The following is a 26,498-nucleotide window of genomic DNA, read 5'->3' on the forward strand; positions in this document are numbered from 1 at the left end:
GATTTAGTCAAGATAGCGAAATAGAACCTCCATGTTCTAAGACAGACTACCTCTGATGAGGGTTGCTAGCTTTGGGGGCGGGGGGAGAAATATCTGGATATTTGGGGGGTGAAGCCTGAAGAGGGCATAGTTTGAGGAGGGGAAGAACCGATCTCTGCTGTAAGGAGACCAGCTGTAATTCCTGGAGATCTCCAGCCAATCCCTGGAGATTGGCAACTGTATTCTGATGTGTTCCTATCCCATCTTTGGGCAGGTTGGGGGGGCATATACTGCCTTATGGGATCGTCCTTGAAGATGCGGTGATAACGGTCTTCAATAGAAATAAACACTTTATGCCTTGAACGGACACCTGAACTATACTTCCCAGAAATCTCCAGGCTAACAGACACCCTCCCTGTTAATTCCTTCTTGCCTTCCCCTCGCCTTCTGCTTGCCGTAGTCTTCAGCTTAGCAGTGCCACCGAAACTACATTTCCCAGATGCCTCATTCGCTAATTCTCCCAGCATCCCTTCCCTCAATCAGCCGGCTGCTCGGACTCTCAGCCTTTTGGGAAACGAAGTCCTTTCGCCTCACGTTCAGCTAGCGTTTCAATAAGCATGCCCGAGAAACCGAACTGCCATTCCCAGCATGCCTTTCAGGCGGGGAGGCGGCGCAGCCATTTTGTTTTGGCTGAGCGCTTAAGATGGCGGCGAGGGGGAGAACGCTGAAGGTGGATGCAGCTTCAGCGGCACCAGCTGTCTCCGGGATAGGAAGGGGAAGACTCTGTTGCTAGGTGACCACCTAACAGTCGCCCGCCCCGCCGAACCTTGCTGTATTCACACACAGGCTCCCCTCCCTTGCCCCCTTTTGCGTCGGAGAGGCTGGTGGAGCCACTGGTGGTCTATGGGAGGGAGGTGGCCCCCGTGGCCAGCGCTGTCACCATGGATCTCCGCATGGCTGTCTACAACGCGGCCCGAGAAGGGAAGCTGAAGCTTCTCCAGAAGTTACTGGGAAGCAGGAGCCGAGAAGAGCTGGAAGAGCTGACAGCAGGGCCTGGTGGGGGAGACGGCTCAGGGGGCACCCCACTGTTGATTGCTGCCCGCCATGGGCACCGAGAGGTGGTGGAGTACCTGCTGGATCACTGTGGGGCCCGGGTGGAAGTGGGAGGCTCGGTCAACTTTGATGGTGAGACCATTGAGGGAGCCCCACCCCTGTGGGCCGCCTCAGCCGCTGGGCATCTGAACGTGGTCCGTAGCTTGCTGGAGCGGGGGGCTTCCGTGAACCAGACGACGCTGACCAATTCAACTCCGCTGCGGGCAGCGTGCTTCGATGGACACTTGGAGATTGTGCGCTATTTGGTGGGGGAGCAGGGGGCCGACCTGGAAGTGGCGAATCGCCACGGCCACACGTGCCTGATGATCTCTTGCTACAAAGGGCACTCGGAGATCGCCCGCTACTTGCTGGAAAGAGGAGCAGACGTGAATCGCCGCAGCGTCAAAGGGAACACCGCTCTGCATGACTGTGCCGAATCCGGAAGTTTGGAGATCCTGAAGCTGTTGCTTGACTCTAAGGCCCGCATGGAAAAGGATGGTTATGGGATGACCCCGCTGTTGGCAGCCAGCGTGACTGGCCACACCAATATTGTGGAATACCTCATAGAGGGAGCACTTAAGGAGGAGGAGGAGGTGGAGGGGAAGGGGGGAGCGAATGACACTGGTTGTAGTGGGGTGGGGTGTGAAGAAGACCACGAAGGCTGCTCGGCCACTTCCCCCAGTGATGGGGAACCTCAAGTTTACTGCACTCGAGAGGCTGCCGTGGAAGCACTTGAATTACTGGGAGCTACCTTTGTTGACAAGAAGCGGGATCTCCTCGGGGCTCTCAAGCACTGGCGCCGGGCTATGGCCCTTCGGCACAACAGCAAGTGTTACCTAGCAAAACCAGAGCCCCAACAGTTGGTTCTGGCTTATGACTATTCCCGGGAGGTGGGCACCATGGAGGAACTTGAGTCCTTGGTGACTGATCCGGATGAAATGCGGATGCAAGCGCTGTTGATCCGGGAGCGTATTCTCGGGCCGTCTCACCCAGATACCTCTTACTACATTCGCTACCGAGGAGCTGTCTATGCCGATTCGGGGAACTTTGCCCGCTGCATCAACCTGTGGAAGTACGCCTTAGAAATGCAGCAAGTCAACTTGGAGCCCCTGAGCCCCATGACGGCGAGCAGCTTCCTCTCCTTTGCTGAGCTTTTCTCGTACGTCCTTCAAGACCGTTCGAAAGGCACCTTAGCGACTCAGCTGGGTTTTTCTGACCTTATGGGGGTTCTTGGCAAGGGAGTCCGTGAGGTCGAGAGGGCTTTGCTGCACCGGAAAGACCCTATTGCAGACTCGGCACAGTTCACCAAGGCTCTTGCTATCATCCTTCACTTAGTGTTCTTGCTGGAGAAAGTGGAATGTTCTCCAGAACAGGAGCACCAGAAGCGTCAAGCCATCTACCGCTTGCTCAAGTGTAACCCACGGGGCAAAAATGGCTTCACCCCTCTGCATATGGCGGTGGACAAGGAGACCACCACTGTTGGCCGCTACCCCGTGGGGAAGTTCCCCTCGCTCCACGTGGTGAACCTCCTGTTGGAGTGTGGGGCTGACCCGGACAGCCGTGACTACGACAACAACACCCCCTTGCACGTGGCTGCCCGGAACAACTGCCCGCTCATCATGAGCGCCCTGATGGAGGCGGGAGCCCACATGGACGCTACCAACGCCTTCAAGCAGACAGCCTACGAGCTGCTGGATGAGAAGCTCCTCACCAAGGCTATGATGCAGCCCTTCAATTACATCACCTTACAGTGCCTTGCTGCCCGAGCCCTTGACAAGCACAAGATCCCCTATAAGGGCTTCATCCCAGAAGAGCTGGAGGCCTTCATCGAACTCCACTAGGGGTGCAAGGCTGTATCTGCTGGCATTGTCCCCCCCTGGATCTCAGTGGCCGGGTGGGAAGGAACAGGGAGGGGAATGCAGTCTTCCTGGGCTCTAGGTTCTAAAAGGTTTATTTTGTACTGGGACAAGGGATGCCCTTCACCACCCAATTCAAAGAGGGAAATGAATGATCCGAGCCTTTAGCTGCCCACCTCCAGGAGGGCCAAGTTCCAAGTAAGATGGCTGGGAGGGCAAGTTATGGTTTCCACTTGCCCCTCATTGCCAACCAGTTATTTAAGAAACAGTGTGGTTTTCATTTGTCACTCGCTCTCTGAATGCCAGCCTGCTTGACAAGCTTTGGAGTTGTAATGTTTGCAAAAGCCCTTTGTCTCCTGTTCCATGAGCACACAAGCGTGCTCGCCAGGAACTAAACCCCAGTCTTAAGTCTCTTAAATCTTTTGAGTTTGCCTCATTAACCAGAGAGCTGGTTGCTGAATGCTCTGCAGAGAGTGCTGGAGTCGCTGCTTGCACAGTTTACAGCGCTGAGCTTTTGGTGAGGATTGGTTGTGTTCTGGTTTTGTTTTTCTTCTGTTTTGTGGCCAGTGTAAGATTGCTGCTGGAGGTTTTTCCAAAACCTTTTCTTTCTTTGCAGTTAGGCTTCACTGCTATCCCAGGCTGCTGATATTTCTCTCTGCTGTGGAGTTCCTCTCCCAGGAAAAGGATGGGACGGTTTGGTTATCTGCAGTCAAACATTAGCCCCTTTGGCAATTGCATGAAGTGCTGTTCACAGCACACAAGCAAACATATTGGGGTCATTTGCTTGGGTGCATCTATTGTCACCTTTTAGTTCAGAGTAGTCCCAGGTTTGGGAGCCTGTAGGGCACAGTTCCCATCATCCCCTGCCAGCATGATGCTGGCAGGGGATGATGGGAACTGTAGTCCATAACATCTGGAGGGCCGCGAGCTTGACACCTGTGCTGTAGGGGATATGCCTTCCAAAGTGGATCGTGTGCCTACTACATTTTGGCTGTGGATGTTTTCTCTTGCATGGCTGCTGAAGGTGATTGCGGGGGGAGGAGGGATGCTGCTTTATGATATCAGAAAATGAAAGTGCCAAAGAAAATTATGTGCGTTGTGTATACTTTCCACACTTTGACAGTTGTCTTCCCCAGCCCCATTTATGAAATTTGAAAAGGTTTTTTTCAAACAAGAACTGTGGTCGTTTCGTGAACTTAAGTCTAGATTTGACTATGACAGAACAGAACAACAGAGGAAGTTAGAAACGGTAGTTGGATAACATTATACTAAACAAGGGCCCTCATCCTTTTTAATCCCGTGTGCACCTTTGGAGTTCAGACAACATGATGTGCACAGCAACAAATGGCTGCTACAGGAGGGGGGAGGGAGCTACAGAAAATGGCTGCTACAGGTTATCTTGTGTCTGTGGCGGCAGCTGCTACCAAAGCAACATCTGTAAAAATCTTCACAACCAAATCCAATCTCCAGTGGCCAATTAGAAGCCTGGCTTGGCAGAGACACCACCTGGTCCCGCCCACTTGTTGAAGACACTTGGGCACCAGGAAAAGGGTCAGTCTTCATAGCATCCTCAGGCATCCCACTGGGGATCCCTGCCATTTTTTAACATCACCTGGGTTTGAAATCAGTGTTTGCTTCAGACGGTCAGAAACAATGCATTGGTCTTCGACATCTGCTTGCCAAGTGTAACAGTGAGAATGTGCTTGGAACAGGAATCCATCCCTCTTTCAAACTGCTTGCAACTCTCTGGGAGGAAAAATAGTCCAGTATCTGTCCTTCCAAATTGCTTATAATGTTAAGGGTTGCCAGTAAATCTAGATCGTAACTTTAGTAGAGTGTCTTCCTCATACACAACATCGTAATAACTCTGAACTAAATCTGCCACATGAGATGCTCATCATTTCAGTGACGTAGTGGTTAAGAGCAGGTGCATTCTAATCTGGAGGAACCGGGTTTGATTCCCCGCTCTGCCGCTTGAGCTTGTGGAGGCTTATCTGGGGAATTCAGATTAGCCTGTGCACTCCCACACATACCAGCTGGGTGACCTTGGGCTAGTCACAGCTTTTCAGAGCTCTCTCAGCCCCACCCACCTCACAGGGTGTTTGTTGTGAGGGGGGAAGGGCAAGGAGATTGTAAGCCCCTTTGAGTCTCCTACAGGAGAGAAAGGGGGGATATAAATCCAAACTCTCCTCTTCTCTTCTAATTAAGTGATTCTCCTTCAAAGCAGTGCCCTCAGGTTTCTTTCTTTACCATAGCTCACTTTTAAAAGATCAGGAGTATCCAGCTCTGAGCTCTTGAAGGACTTAGACCTGAAGATTTGCATAAACAGAAAACTGTTTCTCCCCTTATTTGAATGTTCATTTGTTTCTTCAATTCAATGTGTATGTTTCTGTTTTTTTTTCAAAAGCTGCAGAGGGTAGCAGATTATGAAGCTGGCAAAAGTCTTCAAGAATATTGTCTGCTGATTCTATAGATTCTAATTATCTAATATTTTTGAACCATCAAGTCACAGTGACTTATGATAACCTCTAGGAGTTTTCTAGACAAGGGATGTTCAGAGGTGGTTCCCCATGCGAGTGCTAACCAGGGCTGACCCTGCTTAGCTTCCGAGATCTGACAAGAGCCGGCTAGCCTGGGATATCCAGGTCAGGGTAATTACAGTAAATTCTTATTGTGTAACATTGGAAGCAGTTTGAAAGGCAGGTAAAGCAATGTTCCCTTTTAGCATTTGCCTCTTTTCGTTCAATTTCTGTGCAGATTTCCCATTGGTTGGAAAACTAGCTTCCCCCACCCCAATTTCCTAGCTGTGTTTGTTTTTCTCCCCCCTTGAATCTTTGCATCTCTGGTTACAGTGACGTTGCTCAGCTATACGCAGTGCGGATGATCCTTACATAGCTATGTGGCTTTCTTGGCCCTTACGCATTATAAAGTGTATGCAGAGGACATGTGGTCTGTCAACAGATTTGCCCTTGCAGTCCACCCTCGGAACTCAGTTCCCAGGCATGTGGCAGCCAATTCCCCAGCCTTCCCCTTTTTTTCCTGACCTGGACTTGCCCCAGGGAGCAGCTGTTTGCCTCACTGCAGAACTTTTTGTGCTGGCAGTGAGTAAATAGCAGCTCCTCCAGGGCAGTTTCAGGTCAGGGAAGAGGTGCAGATAAAGACGGCCAAAGCCCTTTCTCTCCCATGCTCCCCATGGTCTTGGTCCAAATCAGGTCCCCGTGAATTTGAGAACTGAGTTAGCAGCATGGGACTCCAGGTGCACGTCTGATCCAAATTCCTTGCGGTAAGCATAGGTCTGCCAAGTGGCCTTTATATCGTGTGAACGAGCTCTCGTTTCTGGTATGTTTGAGATATTCTGGTTTTGGGCAGGGGGACAGTTTTGCCTAGCAGCACTCACTGATCATCCCCAGAGGCGTTTTTCAACAGAAACCATTGAACAGTTGAGATTTGGACCTGTTTTTTAAATGGAGTCTCTGCGGGTGATGTCAAAGAAAGCCTTTTTCTGAGTGTGCTTTGGGAATTAAGCAGACAGATTCACCCTGTCCACCCATTGGACAAAAGGAGTTTTCTAAGCCTTACCCAGTAAGCCGTGGAGTCCCTTATGTGGACTCACCAGATTCCACTTAAACATCAAAGCATGACTATCCTCAAGCTCGGCATACATGTGGAACAAGGCTTCATCTGAATCTGACTTGGTTCCTTATTTCTTTGGCCTCTTTATCGAGCTTAGATAAGTCTGTGCTGCTAGTTTTCATATGGGGACATTAAGGGAATGTTATTCCTTTCTGCACCATCAGAAAGTAAGCAGTTTGGTTTTGAATTAGAAGCTGTTCCAAGGATCTGTCCCACATAAACACTGTAAATAGGGGATAAAAGTGACCACCATTCCTTCCCCCCACAATTAAGTAAGCAGAGACTTGGGGTCGTCTGCACTTCTTGGGTCTTAACAGCTGAATGGTAATCCTCATTGTTTATCTTGGTATGTTGCTACAGACTGGCATGTGGTATTTTATCAGGGGAAGAAAGAAACCTGTATGAGAGTCCACTTTCTAAAACAAGAAGGTTTTAGTTGTTTTGCAAAAAAAAAGTGAGTTCATTTAGCAACTCGGAGCAGGAAAAAGAATGGAGTTCAAAAAAGGAGAATGTGTCAAAATGGGGGAGCTGACACTGCAGACTTGAGAAATAAAAATAAATGAAAACAGTACAAAAATCATAAGAATCTGAATTGCTTGGACTTGTTTGTATCTGTGGCTGGATGTGTGTGCCTGACTTTATATGGGGTGGAGGTTTTTTTGGCCAGGAGAAGAAAGAATTTACATTTCTCCCAAGATTTTGGAATTGGGATCTATGGGAAAGCAGGTGAAGCACAGGAGGACTTTCTTGAGGGATCTAACCCAGGTTCGTCTAGCTCTGCATCCATGGCTGGCCAGATTCCTCAAGAAGCCAATACACAGGGCCCAAAGTCCACTCACTCCCACGCATTAGATCGAGAGGCGTACATGAAGGCTCCACTCTGGCTTCCCACTTGACCTTCACAAATATTTCTTATCCATTTCCCAGAACTTGTCAGATCACAGCAGAGTATCTGTCAACACCCCGCTGGAGGTTTCTGGGTAATTTCAGAGCAGATGATAAGGCAGATGGACCAGAAAAGGAGAATTTTCTCTTAGTTCAGATGGCTAGGAATCTCCATAAATTTGATGGTCGGAAGTATCGCCACATCCCCACAAACAAGTGAACCTGTGTTCAGACTAACAGAAAGAATTAGCTTGTGTGTTTGTGCAGGTCTTTTACCTGGTCGATCAATCTTTATTACGGTCATAAACCAGCATAAGGTTGAAGGGTCTTTTATCTAGATGGCTATGAGTAGCGACTTTTAGCAGGGAAATGATGCCCTAGTTATTACCTTTCCTACTCTGCGTAGAAATCAGATAAAAGAATCTAGGTTCCTGGGAGCCTATGTGGCAGCACAATTTGTAGCCGGGATCAGAGTCAATTTTGTTTGCTCCAGAGCCAAGTTAGTTAGGCCATTTTAGGCCTACTGGATAACATAAGAGTCTTCTCAGAAAACCAGAGATTGCAAGAGAGGATAAGGGAATGTCTCCGGAATTGTGGAGTTCAGAAAAGAACTAGAGAACTGGAAGTGTGCTAATTAAGTTATTGGGCCATCAAACTGGAAGAAGGATTGTGACTTCAAGCCCTCAAACTGCAAAATGTTGCAACTTCAAACCATCAACTTGGGAAGCGTTTGTACTGGAGGGCTGGTATGAAGACACATGTCCAAATAGTAGGTTTTGGCTCGTGCCCTTGGCAGAATTTTTGGGACAACGGGAAGATTTGAATTGGAGGTTCTTGGCAGTCCCAAGGCACTTGAACGAACTCTCAGCAATTGCCTTCCCTGTAAAAGACAGTACGGGAGACTGGAGCAGCATCTTTGCCTTCTAGCCTGGCATGCTTTAACAGGTCATATCCTGTTGCCTGCTTGTACTCCGAATTTCTCCCAAAAAGGCTTCATCGAAAGCTGTTATTGCTGCCAGGTTGTTGCTGTGTTCATTGCTGCAGGATCCATCTTGAAACACAGAAACATGATGCTAGTTCTCTGCGCTTGCCGTGCAAAGGCCGGGCCTTGATGCTGCTCGTGCAGGCTGGGAAGGCAGATGAAAAATGACAATGGAGGCTGGCGATGGCATGTGCTCTTTCCCCTCTTTATTGAACCCACAAGGCAAACATGGCTCTGTGGCCATGGGTAGAGTGGTCAACTGCCGCTTGGGCAATTCCTAGAGATTTGAGGCCAGTACTTGCGGGCAGGGGAGGAAGCTCAGCCCAGATGTGATGCCAAGAAGTCTGCCTCTGAAACTGCCATTTTCTCCAGGGCAGGGGTCTGCAACCTGTGGCTCTCCAGATGTTCATGGACAACAAATCCCATCAGCTGATGGGAATTGTAGTCCATGAACATCTGGAGAGCCACAGGTTGCAGATCCCTGCTCCAGGGGAACTGATATTTGTGGTCTGGAGGTGAGTTGTAATTCTGGAACAACTCCAGGCCCCACCTGGAGGTTGGTAACCCAAAGCCAAGCACGTGGGCCCTTGCACCAGTGCAGCTTTTTAGCTTCTGGTACTCTAATCTAATCTGGAGGAACCGGGTTTGATTCCCCGCTCTGTTGCCTGAGCTGTGGAGGCTTATCTGGGGAATTCAGATTAGCCTGTGCACTCCAACACACGCCAGCTGGGTGACCTTGGGGTAGTTACAGCTTTTCGGAGCTCTCTCAGCCCCACCCACCTCACAGGGTGTTTGTTGTGAGGGGGGAAGGGCAAGGAGATTGTAAGCCCCTTTGAGTCTCCTACAGGAGATAAAGGGGGGATATAAATCCAAACTCTTCTTTTTCTTCCTCTTGGATTGTGAAACTACTCTGCAGGGGTGTCGACTTCTCAGTTTTCCAAGGTAGGAAGGAACAGACAGGACCGAACCTAGTCCAGGCTCATATTTAGCAATCTGTGCTAAATTATTTCAATATAAAATAATTCACATTTCCCAAAACCATATGCTGTCACCAATTAATCATGTGGTTTTAAATATATACTTTTTTCACGGATAATCGTTTGATTCTCAATCAAAGAACAAGGACTCTTAAGAGGAGAAGAAATATGTTATGAACGTATTCACCGAGACTGTTTGAGTAAGTATTTGGTTCGTTTATGAAAGGGGATTCTTCCTCCCCCTCTCTCTTTTCCTCACAACTTAGGCCGAGTGTGTGATTGGCCCACGGTCAGATACTGTGCTTGCTAATATAGACAACGCAAAGATAAAACACCACCTGGAAGCCTAAAAAATCTATTTGGGTTCACAGCCTCTTTAGCTCAAGATTCTTTGGTACTGGGGCAAAACAATATTCTTCAAACTGTCAAAGCTGGTACAGCTCTGAACCTGCACATTTCAGGGGCTAAGAGATATTCTATTACTTTTTTTAGAGAATTTACATGCTGCCTTCCAGAGACCCAACTCAAGGCAGTCCACAAAGTAAAAACAATACACTAAGATCATAAAAACAACACAAGAATGACCTAGGGCAAGCCATTAAAACAAGATGAGACATAAAATTAACCTAGAGAACAACCATCAAAACAGGATAGAAGCAGAAAATAGCTATACCTTTAAAAAGATTGAACTCTGTCACTTAAATGCCTGATAAACAAGAAATGTTTTGGTCTGGCATCTATAGGAAAGTGAGGTAGGCACTTGGCTAATCTCCAGGGGAAGCTATTCCAAATGTGAGGTGCCACCACCAAAAAGCCTTGTCTATTGATGTCACCTGTTCAGGTGATGTCTCATCTTTGCAGGCAGAAGCAGAAAGAGCAGTGATTAGGAAGAAGTTCAACTGGTGAAGTAAACAGTACAGGAGGAAGTCCTAGACAATTTGTGCTGTAATTCTTTTCCCTAATGCTGCACGGTTGGTAAAACCTGGTTGTCAGTCTTAATTTCATTATACAAAGTCCCCAAAGTGGGTTTGTGCATTCATGCTTAGCTCAGTATTTTTTTATTGCTTGTGGCAGTTTCAGTGGCAAGAATGAGTATCCTTTTAATAGCAAAGGATTTTATCTCTCTTTTGCTGATAAAGGATGGAACGTTTGTTCCCACAAAAGCTTGCATCTTGAAAATAACGTTTGCTCTAGGATGAGCTGGTGGTGATAGCCAGGATGAGAGGTATTCCCTAGATCAGGGGTCTGCAACCTGCAGCTCTCCAGATGTTCATGGACTACAGTTTCCATCAGCCCCTGCCAGATGGCCATGCTGGCAGGGGCTGGTGGAAATTGTAGTCCATGAACATCTGGAGAGCCGCAGGTTACAGACCTCTGTCCTAGATCTAATTCTGAGCTATTCCAACTCAGTGGTTTCCTGTCAACATCTGCTTGCCAAAATAGTTTCTGAGCTGAACAGCTCAGTGGAAAGTATCTGAGTGAGGGTAAGGGAAGGAAGAACCAACAGTATTGTGGCTGGAATCTGGCTGAGGAGAGGGATGCTGTCCTCCTTGAGCAACTTGGCAGGGTATCCAAACATGACATTTTTTGGGTGATTTCAGCTTCCCCAATGCAAGTTGGAAGACAAACTGCAAAGCGTCCGCAGTCACGCAAGTTCCTGACCAGCCTGCTTGCCCACTTCCTTTATCAAATGGTGGAGGAAAGTACAATAGACTCAGCCACACTCAACTTAATATTGACCGACAGGCAAGAGTTGGTAGATAGGGATAATGGTGGTGGGGACCTTGGGGGGACGTGACCATGTCTTTCTAGAATTCCTTTTGCTGTGGGGGACCAAGGAAGTTTGTAGCTACCCATGTCTGTTAAATTTTAGTGCAGCAGACTTTAAATAAACTCAGAGGCATGATGGGAGCGATTCAAGACTGCTGGAAGGGAAAGGAGCAAGTGATAGGTGGGCTCTCCTAAAACAAGAGCTCTTGCCATCTCAAGCATCCCTGTTCCAACGAGAAGGAAACATGCTAGGGGATCTAAGTGGCCAATGTGGATGAACAAAGAACTCCATGATAAGCCAAGGAAATGTTCAACAAATGAAGGCAAGAAGAGACCTCTAAAGTTGTGATGCACAGTAAGTCAACCATCAGAAAGGCCAAAGCCTGAGCTGACGCCAGCCAGGAAGGCTTGCTACAATAAGACACGTTTATTCAGATATGTGAGGAGCAAACACAAAGCAGAAGAGGCAATAGGCCTTCCGTTGGGTGAAAATGGAGAAACTCTGATAGAGGACAGAGAGAAGGCGGAAAGGCCCTGAAGAAAAGGATGGACTCCTCTAGAGTTGGTAGTAGGCAAGACTCGGCATCCAGGCTGCTGGTTGACATGGACAGAGAGGTAGTTAAGAAGCACCTGGTTGCACTGGATGAGTACAAATCCCCCAGGTTGGATGGTATGCACCCAAGAGTGCTCAAATATCTTTTTAGAACGTTTGCAGAGCCTTTCCCCATCATCTTCTAGGCCTCTTGGAGGATGGGTGATGTTCCACAATACTGGAGGAGAGCAAACGGTATCCCAGTGTTGTTGGTTTTTTTAAAAGGGAGGAGGGATGACCCAGAAAACTACAGTCCTATTAGTCTGACCTCTGTCCCAGGGAAGATACTGAAGCAGATTTCTAAAAAGTCAGTCTGCAAGCACCTGAAGGATAATTTGGTGATGGCCTGTATAGCCCCTTCCCTAGAAGGATGATGGGGTCCTTCTAACACAGTGGTTCTCAACCTTCCTAATGCCGCGACCCTTTAATACAGTTCCTCATGTTGTGGTGACCCCCAACCCTAACATTTACCCATTTTACAGATGGAGAACACTGATGCAGAGAGTCTTAGGCGACCCCTGTGAAAGGGTCGTTCGACCCCCAAAGGGGTCCTGACCCCCAGGTTGAGAACCACTGTTCTAACACTACAACAATAGCTATAGAAAAAAATAGAGATGGGACCACTGCTTTATCTAAGGAAATTATTACTATCCCATCTGTGAAGGCAAACCATAATTCTTTTGCTTTATTACTTACATCAGGTAGTTTCAGAGGGTAGCTGGGTTGGCGTGCGATAGAAGAGCAAGATTCAAGTCCAATAGCACCTTAGAAACCAACAAGATTTCCAGGGTATGAGCTTTTGACAGTCAAAAGTTCCCTTTGACAGACACCAACAAAGGCACTTTAATTCTTGAAAATGTATCCCTCCCAAATGTTTTTGGCCTCTTAAGGTGCCACTGGACCAGGGGTCTGCAACCTGCAGCTCTCCAGATGTTCATGGACTACAAAATTGGCCATGCTGGTAGGGGCTGATGGGAATTGTAGTCCATGAACATCTGGAGAGCCACGGGTTGCAGACCCCTGCTGATATTTAGCTCTGCTTACATAATAATTAATGCTGCAGGCTACTGCAGGGGTGTCAAACATACAGCCTGGGGGCTAGATGCAGCCCCTTAAGTGAGTATCATGCCTGGGGGCCAGCTGAGGCAACCTCCCTGTCACTCCTGGCCAGCTTGATAAGCCCTCTCAAGGCAGCCATCCCACCCACTGAGGGCTAGCCAGTCCAGGCACTGCCCCCCCCCAGTGCCGTTCTAGGGCCAGTAGAGGCAGCCCCCCCACCCCACCCCCAGCCCCAGGGGGGCCCGCCCAACTCACATTTATATCATATGAAACCCTCCATAACAAATGAGTAGCCCATCCCTGGGTTACAGATAATAGAGATGCCAGTCTCCAGGTGGGACCTAGAGATTCCCTGGAAATACAGCTCATCTCCAGATTGCAAAGAACAGTTCCCTTGGATAAAATGGATGTTTTGGAGGGTGGGGGGTCTATTGCTTTGTACCCCACTGAGATCTCTGTCTCTCCCCCAAACCTCCAGGTGTTTCCCTACCTGCAGCTGGCAGCCCTACTCTCGCCTTTCCCCACCAGAGGGCACCTGGCAACCTGAGGCTGAAGCTAGGCTAGGCTTTCAACTTCCTAGCTGAGACCTGTCCTTCAAAAGGTGCCACAGAATATCTGCTAGAAATCGAAATGTGGTTTAGCGCAAAATGGGTTGACTCTCATCTCTTCCTTCAGTTCATTAGATGTCCCCCCCCCCCCCGCCCCAAGCCCCTCACTTGCAGTATGAAGAGAATACTGCAGCTTCTTCCTTACAAGGCAAGGACGATGAACACAAAGCCTGTTGCATTCTTGAGAGTGCTATCTATACCCTACATACCGGTATTACTGTGGCTTATAGGATATAAGCCAGCTCCCAAGGATGGAGCAGTTGCCCATGGTATAGTGCAGTGGCGGCGAACCTATGGCACAGGTGCCAGAGGTGGCACTCAGAGCCCTCTCTGTGGGTACACACAAACAGAGTCGCCCCCACCACCCCCACACACACATCTAGGCTGGCCTGGGCCGCTGGGCTCTGTTAGCATTAAACCCAAGACCTAGTTTTGGGGAAGCAGTGTAAGTAATCCTGTTAGGCGCTGTTAAATCCCACTGATTTTCATGCAAAGAACTAAAGTGCAATCCCTGGGAGTAAGCTCAGTTGCTGGCAATGGGGCTTGATTCTGAGTAAACCCTCCTAGGGTCGTGATTCATCCGTTGGAAGAGTTGCATGGTTGCTTCAAAGCAAAGCCACCGACTACCACCAAGCTTACTCCTGAGTAACGCACACCTCGGAGCCAACCGTTTTTTCTAAACTAAAACCTCAGTATTCAGGTTAAATTGCTGTGTTGGCACTTTGCGATGAATAAGTGGGTTTTGCGTTGCAAGCTGGGCACTCGGTCTCGAAAAGATTCGCCATCACTGGTATAGTGGGTAGACTGTAAGACAAGAACCTGGAAGAGCCAAGTTCAGAACCCCATTCAGGCATAAAGCTCGCTTAGTGATCTTGTACCAGTCAGCACACTTTCTGCTTCAAGCCAGGCTGTTGTGTGGGTAAAAGAGGGAAGAACTTTGAGAGTCGTGCTAAGTTCCTGGGAGGAAGGGACAGATAGACATGTGCTAGAGAGAGGTCAGGGCAAGAAATGTTCAGAGGTTGTTAGCAACTGTCTGCCTCTGCATAACAATGCAGGACTTTTCTGGTAGTCTCCTATCCAAGTACTGACTGACTCCACTGATTGTGGTGGGTTTTCCGGGCTGTGTGGCCGTGGTCTGGTAGATCTTGTTCCTAACGTTTCGCCTGCATCTGTGGCTGGCATCTTCTGTGATACACCTCTGAAGATGCCAGCCACAGATGCAGGCAAAACGTTTGGAACAAGATCCACCAGACCACGGCCACACAGCCTGGAAAACCCACCACAACCAGTTGAATCCGGCCGTGAAAGCCTTCGACAATACATTTGGCTCCGCTGAGTTTCTGAGATCTGACAAGATCTAGCTTGCCTGGACTATCTAATACTTCTCCTTAAATTCCCCTTCCATGTAGACGAAGTTCAAACAAAGGGCTTGACGTGTTTCGGTCTGCTTCTCGTTTCCTCTCCATATATGTAAATGAGAACTTTGAAACAGGAAAAATACTCATCCGTGGGAGAAATCCGTGACTCGTTAAAAAGCAGGGTAGCCAACTGACAAAATTCTGGCCAATTACACACCTGTGTTCTGCCCTGCACTGATGATAGACTCTCTTTGGGGCAGAGCTTCTGTTATTAACACATCCCACCCCCTCACATCAACTGTGCAGCTGATCTGATCATCTCTGCTATTTGTGAGAGTTTGAAGATGTCTTCTGGGAGTCTGCACCTGCCTAGCTCACACAGACCCAACTGGGATCCAGACCAGCTCCTTCCTGGCCATTTGAAGCATTATGCCAGCCACTAGGACAGTGATGGCGAACCTATGGCACGGGTGCCAAAGGTGGCACTCAGAGCCCTCTCTGTGGGCACGCACACATAGAGTTCATCATGTGGGGGTGGAAAATCCCCCCCACACACACACACACACCCATCTAAGCTGGCCTGGGCCACTGAGCACTGTGGTGAACAGGGAGGACTCAGCTGGCGGGCCTGGTGCCAGTGCTCCATGTGGCTGCTGCCTGGGGGGGGTGGGGGGCAGAGATGCTAGAGAGGCACAGAGCAGTGTGCGTGGGACTTGCTGGATCCTACAGCAGGCTGGCCCCTGATTGAGCGGGTGGGGCGGAGGAAGAGAAAGCCAACCGTTTTTTTCCAAACGAAAACCTCAGCATTCAGGTTAAATTGCCGGGTTGGCACTTTGCAATAAATAAGTGGGGTTTGGAGTTTTTGCAATTTGGGCAACTCGGCCTCAAAGAAGCGTTCGCCATCACTGCAACGTTAGGGAATTCCGAGTTCTTCACGCCGCTTCCTTTTTTGGGAAGTGTAAGTCTATTGAGCCCCATAGAGACTTCTTGGCAGAAGGGGGAAGGGGGCTTTCACTTTCCAAGCCTCCTCATGCTGCCAGAAAGCCTCTTGGGGGGGGGGGGGGGGGGCAGCTATAGCGCCATAGCCAGGACCTGGCTCTCGGATGGGGCTGTCCCTCAACAACTGGCAGATATGCATAATCACAGTGTTTCAGTTAGCCCAGGGGTCTGCAACCTGTGGCTCTCCAGATGTTCATGGATTATAATTCCCACCAGCCAATTGGCCATGCTGGCAGGGGCTGATGGGAATTGTAGTCCATGAACATCTGGAGAGCCACAGGTTGCAGAGCCCTGAATTAGCCCATGGATTTTTAACATTTTGAGAAGGGATTTTGCACAGTTTTTAACTTGCTAAGTTCGCTGCTTCTAGATGTTCACTTTAGAAAACGGGAACATTATTCAGGCTCCAGTTTCCAAGATCTCCGGATGATTGTGATGGTCCCCCTTTTTTTTGGTACATTCATACACATGAAACTGCCTTATACTGAATCAGACCTACAGTCCGTCAAGGTCCGTACTGTCCACTCAGACCAGGCGCGTAGCTGCAATGGGGACATCCGGGGCAGCTTGTCCCGGGCGGCACCTTTGCAGTCACGTGAGGAGGCAAGGGTGGGACGTGACAGGGGCAGGGAAGGCACGAATGGGCAGTTTTTGCCCCGGGCGCAGTTCCCCCTCCCTTTATCACTGACTCAAGACTGGCAGCGGCTCTCCAGGGTCTCAGGTTGAGGTCTATCACATCACCTACTACCTGATCCTTCTAACTGGAAATGCTGGGGATCAAACCTGGGATCTTCTCCATGCCAGGTAGGTGCTCAGCAGCCACAGCCCCACCAATGGTCTTTTTCACCCCTTCAGTATTAATTCTGAGTTAAGAGCAACCAAATCTATACACAGGATTCCCAACGCAGCCACCACAAAGTCTTTCAGGTTTTATTTTCAGTTCCCGTGTCTGCCCCCTGCCCCTGCTTCCATTTCCCGGCTCTCGTCGACCTCGCCTTCAGCTGTGCCGAGCGCTGCGTTGGTCCTTTCCACCTGCATCTGGCTGTAATCCCCAATTTGAACCATCTGGGCATTTTGAATGATCAGGTGGGGCTGAGGTCCTCGTGGCATCGAGGTCGGAACAGCAAAGGGCTGGGGGGAAGAAGCCCAGCTGGACTCAAATTCAGGCTGGAACATCCTAGGTGCAGAGAATGCGGGAGGCAAAAATGGTGGCGGTGCATAGCCGAGTGGAACATGGCATGATCCAGGAAAGCCCACTTGCATTGGTGGGAAAGGCATCTGGGCATTGTAGCCAGGCTGCAGGTTGAGCCCTAAGAGGTACTGATGCATCTGTCGATAATCCTGATATTGCTCATGCAGTCGTTCCTGATGCCGTATCTGCTGCTTCATGCTCCAGGCAGCCTTCTTAGTTAAGAAAGCTGACTTCGTGAAAGTCTTCTTCACCGTTTTTTTGAAAACACACAAGTTCTCATTCAAGGGCACGATTCCCATGAGCATGATGGGCATGTCCTCTTTCTTTAATGAGCTTTCCTTGGGCACAAAGGGGATGACTGAGTTGCTATTAACAATGTTGGTGAAGGAACGCATTAAGGCCGCATTTGTCTGGAAGTTGCAAAGCCGGCTGTTAAAGTTCTCGGTCAGGAGCAAGAGAGTAAAGGCTGAGTTGTCCAGTGCATCCTGGAAGCAGGTCAATTGGTTATGTCCAGGGACCAGGAAATCCTCACAGAAAGTAGCTCCGTTAGAGACCCCCATGCTTTCCAGAAGATCTTTTACCCGGCAGGCAATGCTCTCATCTTCATTTGCGTGGATGACTACAAACATGAAGAACTGGTTTTCATCACCCTCTTGGTCTATAGAGGAGGAGGATGCTACAGGAGGGACATCGCTGGAAGAAGGTGTAGACTTAGAATTAATGCTTTGAGATGGAGAACGCGAATCCACCGGGGGAGTATGGATATACCCTTTGCTAGCCTGATCATCTTGCAGCGTGGAAGTAGTTGGCAAATTTGAGTGTATGCCTTCTTTGAGATCTTGTGGTTCTGCTGGCATTATATTTGGGGGTTCAGTACATTCCACAGGGCTCTGAACACTTTTCTCTAAAGGCTCTTCCTTGCCAGAGGACACCAAAACACCCAAACAGCTATCTTGGAGATCATCTCTGCTGTGGCTTTGGGGCTGGTCTTGCACACCCGGGCTCTGAGACCGGCTAACAGCCGGTGACGCCAGACTAATTCTCCCTTCACCAGGTTCCGCCAAAGAATTGGCAGCACTCCCACAAAGCTTGCTGACCTTGGGCTCACCACTCCGGCGAGTGAGATATGGCACGGTGGGGGACTGGCTGATCGCAAAGTCACTCAAATAGGAGGTGGGTGTGCCAGTGGAACGCAGGGGCTGACCCAATTGTTCCAACGAGCCATTTATTGGAACCGGGACGCTCCTTGGGAACTTCTCTGGGTTACAGTTCAAGGTGTTCAACTCACCACTCAACAGCTGTGCAGCAAAATCAAGGCCACACTTATCTTGCGCTTCGGCCAGGAGGCTATCAAGCTTGGTGTTCCGGACCCTGTTGCTGCAGCAAAAGGCCTTGATAGCTGCTTGATAGGCTTCGTCTCTGGCCTGGGGACCACACAGTTTTTCTTCTGCCAGAAGTGAACAAATCTGAGCCAACGCCTGGGCCACCTGCGGCTCTTCCTTCGATGGATGAACGCAGCTCACCTGTGCGCTGCCCCAGTGGCTTCTGCAAATGTGGGCCGCTGCTACGTCACCCCCCAAAGAATCCAGGATCTCCATGGCCTCGGCCTCACGTCTCTGAGTCAACAGGATCATCGCTTGCAGGAGTCTGCAACTGTTGATATCCTGCCGCGCGCAGCTCAATTTATGTTTCAGGTGAACCAACCTGTCTTGCGGGGTGTTGGCCAAGAGGCCAGCGACCCACTCGAAACTTGGTCGGGTCTCAGGACCCTCTGCCATCTCCTCAATTGTTTTGGTGGAGGAACACCCCCTGGGAAAAGCATGTCATAGACTTGAGGAGGAGCCATGGTGCCAGGGGGAGAAGCTGGCTGCTGTGGTCGCAGGTTTAATCGGGGTCATGGTGAGCCAAGCCGTTTTCTGGAAAAACTGCCTCTTGTCTTTTCTTGCATTGACCAAGCGGTGCTTCCAGAATGCCAGCTGCCTCCTCCTCTTGGTGGTCTGCCAATCTGTAATTAAAAAGCAGGAAACATTAGAAGGAGGAGGAGGAGAAGAGTTGGATTTATATCCCCCCTTTCTCTCCTATACCTCTTTTCCCTTCCCCCTCACAACAAACACCCTGTGACAGTGGTGGCGAACCTATGGCATGGGTGCCAGAGGTGGCACTCAGAGCCCTCTCTGTGGGCACGCACAAACAGAGTGCCCCCCCCCCCCACATCTAGGCTGGCCTGGGTCGCAGGGCTCGATTATTAGCATTAAACCTAAAACCTAGTTTTGGGGAAGCAGTGTAATTAAACCTGTTAAGTGTTGTGAAACCCCACTGATTTTCATGGGAAGAACTAAAGCGCGATCCTTTACCTCGGAGTCGACAGTGCTAACTGTGATGGGCCAATGGTCTGATTCAGCAGACAATTCCAAATGAGCAGCCAAGTTAGCTTATAGCAGCAAAATAATACAGGGTTCTAGCAGCAGTTTAAAGAATAACAACATTTAGTTCTAGCAGCAGTTTAAAGAATAACAGCAATGAAACTACTGTAATCCAGAAGATCAGAAAGAAGTGGAGGAAGAGGAGTTTGGATTTATACCCCACCTTTCTCTCCTGTAAGGAGACTCCAGGTGGCTTAAAAACTCCTTTCCCTTCCTCTCCCCACAACAGACACCTTGTGAGGTAGGTGGGGCTGAGAGAGTTCTGAAGAACTGCAACTAGCCCAAAGTCTCCCAGCAGGAATGTAGGAGTGCGGAAACACATCTGGTTCACCCGGTAAGCCTCCTCAGGTGGAGGAGTGGGGACTCAAACCAGTTCTCCAGATTAGAATCCACCTGCTCTTAACCACTACACCACGCTGGCTCTCAGATTTGACAGGGCAGGTGTGGAAATTCAGACAAGGGAGCTGATGCTGATTTTAAGGCCTCCCTTCCTCCCATGGAACCAGTATTGAGCAGGTGGAGGGGGGCAGGGATGGTGCCCACCCATCTCTCCCCACACCGCTTGCTCTTCTCCCCACCCATCTCTTTTGCAATCCATTCAGTGCAGAAATGCTGAGGGCCACATAATTACGTGGCAGCTAAGGTTACCAACCTCCACAGATGTCCGACTTTTCCATCTGCTGTCCAGACTACAGAGACCAGTGGGGGAAATGACTGCTCTGGGGATATGGACTCTATGGCATTATATCCTACTGAAAACCCTCCCCTCTCCAAACCCTGCCCTCCTCTCCACAGGAATTTCCCAACCCAGAGCTGGCAACCTCTTTTATCAACTGAGCATAGCACTGCAGGTCAACAAGGGAAGAAAAGCCAGTTAAAAGTCTTAAGAGGTTATGGTGGTGTAGGGGTCTGCAACCTGTGGCTCTTCAGATCCAAATCCAGATGTTCATGGACTACAATTCACATCAGCCCCTGCCAGCATGGCCAACCAGCCCCTGCCAGCATAGCCAATTGGCCATGCTGGCAGGGGCTGATGGGAATTTATTTATTTATTTATTTATTTATTTAGTTAGTTAGTTAGTTAGTTAGTTAGTTAGTTATTTGGATTTATTAACCGCTCCACCCCCGTAGGGCTCTGGGCGGTGTACAACATTATTTCATAACACAGAAACTATAATAAGGGAGCAAATAAAATAAAATTAAACAGGCTCCAATAAATACAAAAACTAAACCCCATTAAAACAGCGAACAATATACAAAAGGCGCCCAGCAATAAAAAAACCCATTAAAACCCTCCCAAAGAAAAAAAAGGGGGTAATGCGAGTCCCACTGATGTTAAAGGGACCCCCAGAATTGTAGTCCATGAACATCTGCAGAGCCGCAGGGTGCAGACCTCTGTTAGACTAAGCATCCACACAAATATTCTACCCATAGCCACCCCAGTTTTCTCTCTGAGCAGAACTGGGGGGTGTTTTTAAAAATCCAGCTCAAAGGAGGAAAGTATGGAGCCACATGCCTCAAGCTCAAAATGACCATGACGTCTCATGAAAGCTTCCTTCAAAACTGAAGTCATCCAGTTGGTCACACAGGGCAAAAACACCACATAGAAGAGACCTCAGTCTTCAAGGTGTCGTGGGAATTCTGTTTTATTTTGGACTCCAGTGGCGCCTTAGTGATTTTTTTTGAGATGTGAACTTTCAAGAGTCAAAGCTCCCTTTCATCTCGAAAGTTCATATCCCCAAAATCTTGTGGGTTTCTCAGGTGCTCTTGGGCCTGAATCTAGATTTTCTACTGCAGGCTAACTCAGCCACTTTCTGGAATGGTTTTACTTTGCCAGCCTGCCAGGACATGAACTAGATGGCTTTGCATTGGTTGCTCTCTCTCAACGTCACCTCCCTCAGAGGGTTTGGGTGAGGATAAAATGGAGGAGGGGGAACCATATATGTCAATGACAGGGGGACTACTGTCATGAGCCAGCCCCTGGGTACTTACCAGGAGGACTCTGAGGCAGAACCTGACAACACAGTGCAGCCAGAGTTGGTTGTTCCTGAGGAAGACCAGGCAGCAGAGCCAACACTCAATCCTTCCCTGCCTGACGATGTGCAGGTGGAGGAGCCTGCGGATCCTCCTAGGGAACCCAGAAACAAGTCAGCTGTCCACAGGAGGCAGAAGCAGAGGCAGCTGCTGCAAGAGCGCAGGAGGAGTGCTCGTATTGCAGCAAGATATGGGAAGACAGAAGTGTCCGCATCTGATGAGGATTAACTCCGTGCAGAATCCCAACCCCTTGGACAAGGCTCTCTATATAAGCCTTGCTGTGAGCTTGCTTCTGCCTGGGTGCAACAGGTGTGTTACCTGTTGCCGCCGTGCGCCTGGTTCACCGCTGACCCCTAGCCTGTTTATTGGTTCTCCTGTGGACTGTTATCTGGCTACACTTTGCCTGCTGCCTGCCCCTGAACCCACTGGGACCCTCGTTATCTGAACCAACTGCTTTCAACCCTTGCCTTGAATCCATCGGACCGTGTTACTTCGGATCCGTCCTTCTTTGCCTATTTGGGCCCATTGCAGTCCGGACCTTGACCAATGCCCTTTTCCTGTGGACAGCACAACTAACCCGCACCCCCCACCACAGGATTTTCCCTTCCCGTCACAGTACAATTTCCCAATCACCTCACTGCACCCCTGTGTGAACGTGACAGAAAGAAAACCAGGTCCTGGGCCAAACCCACCCAAACATGGGCTGATAACTGAGGTAATGCTGACAAAAATGAGATGGTTTCTTTTTAAAAGTGTACAAGAACAAAGTTTATTTCAGTGGGGGGGAGGGGGGAGAAACACAACTGAGGTAAGTACTCATGAGCCGTTGTAGGGAAACACCCTCTCAGGCAGCTGTATAACCCATAAGGCACCACAGCACTTTGTGGCAACTGAGGCAGCTTTCTCACGTTTTTGAATAATTCACTCACGATAGCAATTGTTCTCAACTGGATTTTCCGGTGCGATACAGGAATATCCTGTTGCAAGTGACTCCTGTGGCTTATGCATTACCCATGTGTCTGAATCTCACCATGTATGATCGGACATAGTCCCTTACTTATTTACAGACCTTTTTAAAGGGGGCAGAGTCCAGTGATTCATTGTGAAATTGCCATCACGTTTATAGTCTTGATCAGCGGCTGCATTTCTGGGTACATATAGGGTTGCCAATCTCCAGGTGGGGTCTGGAGAGCTCTCAGAATTGCAATTGAGCTCCATAGATCAGTTTTCCTGGAGAAAATGGCTGTTTCTGAAGATACCGTATTTCCCCAAAAACAAGACAGTGCCTTATATTAATTTTTGCTCCCAAAGATGCGCTATGTCTTAATTTCAGGGGATGTCTTATTTTTCTGTGTTCTGTTCGTCGGGCATGCTTCAAAACCCTTGTTGGCTAACGCTCTTTCTTACTTTCTTCGGGATGCCTTATATTTCGTGACATCATCAGCGCGAACCTCTACCTGTAGGGTCTTATTTTCAGGGGATGTCTTATATTCGGGGAAGCAGGGTAGGCACCATGGCATTACTATCCCCCTGTGGTTCTTTTTCTCCCCAAACCCTTTCTTCCCCAGGCTCCACCCCAAAAACCTCCAGGAATTCCTCAACCTAGAACTGGCAACCCTATGTACAATTCTATGCTCTGCCTGTGAGCAGTCCAGAACTCCTTGGAGGAAATACGGGAGAAAAATGTGATTGGTGCTCATAGACAAGATGGCCCCCTTGTAAAATGGATATATTTTTTGCCAAAAATACATATTAGAAATCCCAAGACCCATCATGCCTTTCTTCCACGGGGTATTCTGTCGCACTAAAGGGACAGAACTCAGGTTTGAAACATGCAGACGGGAATGTGCTTTAATCTAGTGGGCGTCAGTAAGGCAGGGTTAAGTGCATCCCACAATAGCATTTCAGGAGGAAGTTAATAAGTTGGGATCGGTGGAGTGTTGTGGGGTTTCCAGGCTGAATGGCTGTTCCAGCAGCATTTTCTCCTGACGTTTCACCTGCATTTGTGGCTGGCATCTGCAGAGGATCCGATGGAGTTTGGATCCACCTGACGTGGAGCTTTTCAGAGACTGGGAGCGTCTCATTCTCCAGGAAAACTATTTACCCCGTTTATGTGTTTGTGCGCATGATTCAACTTCCTTTGCCAGTTTCTCTCTGGCACTTCTCCCTGGCCTCGTTCTCATTCTACTGGGCTTTGTTTGTAATATTTCTTAGCCACCCAGTCCCATCTTGTTTGTAGTTATGAATAAATACATGCCACATTTTCATCCCACCCGTGCTCCAGGGAACAGATCGGCATGAATGGGTTCTCTTCATACCCCACATAACAACTCTGCGATGCAGGTTTGCAAAGAAAGATTGACTACTAGCCAAAGGTCACCCAGCAAGTTCCGCATCCAGTCCGCAGTGCAGGGATCGGAACCCAGGCCTCCCACACCTGGCTTGATAATCACTACATTGCACTTCCAAAGGAGTAGCCCCGTTAGTCTGTTGTAACCAAATTAAGCAAGAGTCAAGTAGGCCTTTAACACAGATTCAGGCCTTTAACACAGATAAGTTTTACCAAACTTTGTCTGAATTTCCACACCTGCTCTATCAATCTGAAATTGCTCTCCATTAACCCGCAATCATTATCAGTCTGTCTTCTGTTTTGAATAACAGTAGATGACCAGCTGAAGTATTTCAGGTCCCACTTTGTCTTGTGTTTGTTAACAAACCTTTCTGGTGTCCAAACGCAACCACCCTGGGGGGCAAAATGGCCTTGCAGATTCCAAAAGAAAATCAAATCCACCATGAGACTTCTGGGGAAAGTCTGGTATGCTACCTTCTCTTCCATCCCAGGTGGTGACCCCTTCACACAAAACCCTGAACATTTCAGAGGGCATATATAGGATTGCCAGGTCGCCCCAGTCACCTGTGGGGGAAAGGTTGTCAGATCCAGATTGGGAAATACCTGGAGATTTGGGGCTGGGGGCTGGAGAAGGGAGGTACCTCAGTGGGACACAGAGCCCACCCTCCAAAGCATCCATTTTCTCCAGGGGAAGTGATTTGGGTAGTCTGGGGATGAGCTGTGGTTTGGGGGAGGGGGGGGCAACCTCAGCTCCTACTAGGAGGCTGGCTGGGCACCCCTAGATGGCAACACAGGTGCATTGCATCGTACTCCCCCCCCTCCAATTCCAAGCAGGTTGTGTCTTCTGAACAGAAGCCCAGCGGTGCCTTAGAAAACAACATCTGCATCGGGGCGAGCTGTGGTGAGAAGGCGCTCGCTCCCCTGCCAAACAGTCGCCAACCATATTCTCCGTCTCTGCTCCGCGCGTGCGCCCTCGCCGGCTCCTTTCCCCGGGGCTGGGGGCGCAAAGGGTGGGCCAGACGCTGCACGTAGCGGGCGGGCTGACTTACCTGGGAGGCAGCAAGAAGTTTGCAGAGAAACGCAGGGAGCGTTGCAAAGTGGGAGCGCTCGGCGGAGGAGGCAATTGAGACGGGCCCTGACGCGGAAGTGGGCCCGGCCCTGGAGAGAAAGGGAGGACGAGGCTTTGCAAGAGGAAGCGCCCGAAAAAGACAGAGAGGGGATGCAGGACTGGGTTTCGTTTTCTGCTCTGAAGTCTACTTTCACTTTCCCTGGCCTCTTCCCAGGCTGAGCCGCGGGCGGCTAAGGAGGAGCAAGCTCTGGAGATTTGCTATGGATCTGAGAACACTGACATTTTGGACAATTCAGAAGCCTGCTATGTCAGACTGCACAGGGAGGCCATTGAAATTCACAAACACCAGGACAACTTCGATAAGAAAGAAGAGACTTTGAAGATTAGCAAAGCCTGGCTCCCAGTACTTAAATAATGGACTGATTCAATGCACTTTGCAAAGCAAGTTCCACCCAAACGCTTAATGATTGGTTCCCCACCCTGGGACATGGACAATATACCACGCTAAACTTTCCCTTCTCTCTTAGACACAGTGAGAAACAGACCTCCCTCTGTGATACACCTCTGAAGATGCCAGCCACAGATGCAGGCGAAACGTTAGAAACAAAATCCACCAGACCACGGCCGCACAGCCCGGAAAAACCCTCCAGAACCTGTTATGGATCTGCTTTGTAGTTGTAATAGGCCAGCAGAGGTGGAAACACAGGCAGGGCCTAAATTAGAGTTGTAGACAAGAATTAATAGATCTAATTCTTAATTCCCCCCCCCCCCGCCCCATATAAAAATTATAAAGTTATGCTTGTTGCAAGACCACAGTTGAGAAATATTTATAGCCGAAAATATGTCTTGCGGTTACACTCAGGGAGTCGGTAGCCGGGTGCTGCTGAAACTGCTGTGTTTGCTATTTTGCAAGAACCAGCAGGTACTTGCTTATGAGTAAAAGGGTAACAGTAAGCACTGACCTAGAGGGTTTGAAGTATATAGAGATGGTTCACCCAACTGGTTAGGCTTTTTGCTGATTATGCTTACTAGACAGAAAAGATATGTAGCCCCATACGTAACCAAGTCAAATGATGCTGAATGTATTCTTTTGAAAATGTATTTGCTGACAGTGCTAATCATGTTAGAGGTGAAGATTGTGAGCTTTTGCCCAGCAAGGGCTAGGAGTGATTGGATTGGCTATGCAGATTTTTAAAAATTACTGCTTTGGCAGCAGCTCTCACCACAGCTCACATATCTGCACTCTGTTGCTGAAGTTAAGCTGTAGCAATAATTTTGTAGCTGGCTCCGCCTCCTGCAGCAGCCATTTTGTCGCAGCTATTTTGTTCCTGCGCTGTGTCAGAATTCCAAATGTGCCCGTGGGGTCAAAGAGGTTGGGGACCCTTGTAACCCCTCTATCCTCATCACTACTGTGTTTCAGACAAATTCCTTCAGCTGTGAGGACTATAAACTTGATTTTATTAAGAAAAAAAAGAGGACAGACCTGAATTAAGATCATAATACTAAGTTCCCTGATGGTGCATCACAGTAACAAGAGGATGAGCGGCCATATAGCTGTGCTTAAAGCTAATGCCTACATTACATGCAAGGGGAAAAGGATATCGGCAGGTCTTTTTGGGATACATGGATAAATAGACTCA

General features: G+C 49.0%; 2 protein-coding genes across 2 annotated transcripts; one reads left to right on the forward strand and one right to left on the reverse strand.

The window, feature by feature from the left end:
- Positions 1-679: 679 nt before the first annotated feature.
- FEM1A (fem-1 homolog A) lies at positions 680-4,955 on the forward strand. Its single transcript, XM_048498798.1, has one exon. The coding sequence runs from the start codon at positions 921-923 to the stop codon at positions 2,910-2,912; it is 1,992 nt and encodes a 663-aa protein (XP_048354755.1). The 5' UTR covers positions 680-920; the 3' UTR covers positions 2,913-4,955.
- Positions 4,956-16,706: 11,751 nt separating this feature from the next.
- TICAM1 (TIR domain containing adaptor molecule 1) lies at positions 16,707-24,991 on the reverse strand. Its single transcript, XM_048495947.1, has 2 exons — positions 24,839-24,991; positions 16,707-18,987 (listed from the first exon to the last, which is right to left on the reverse strand). Exon 2 carries the CDS (start codon positions 18,758-18,760, stop codon positions 16,727-16,729), a length of 2,034 nt encoding a protein of 677 aa, XP_048351904.1. The 5' UTR covers positions 18,761-18,987; positions 24,839-24,991; the 3' UTR covers positions 16,707-16,726.
- Positions 24,992-26,498: the final 1,507 nt, after the last annotated feature.

The sequence above is a fragment of the Sphaerodactylus townsendi genome, linkage group LG05 (assembly GCF_021028975.2).
Source record: "Sphaerodactylus townsendi isolate TG3544 linkage group LG05, MPM_Stown_v2.3, whole genome shotgun sequence".
In the NCBI taxonomy this organism is placed as follows: domain Eukaryota; kingdom Metazoa; phylum Chordata; class Lepidosauria; order Squamata; family Sphaerodactylidae; genus Sphaerodactylus; species Sphaerodactylus townsendi.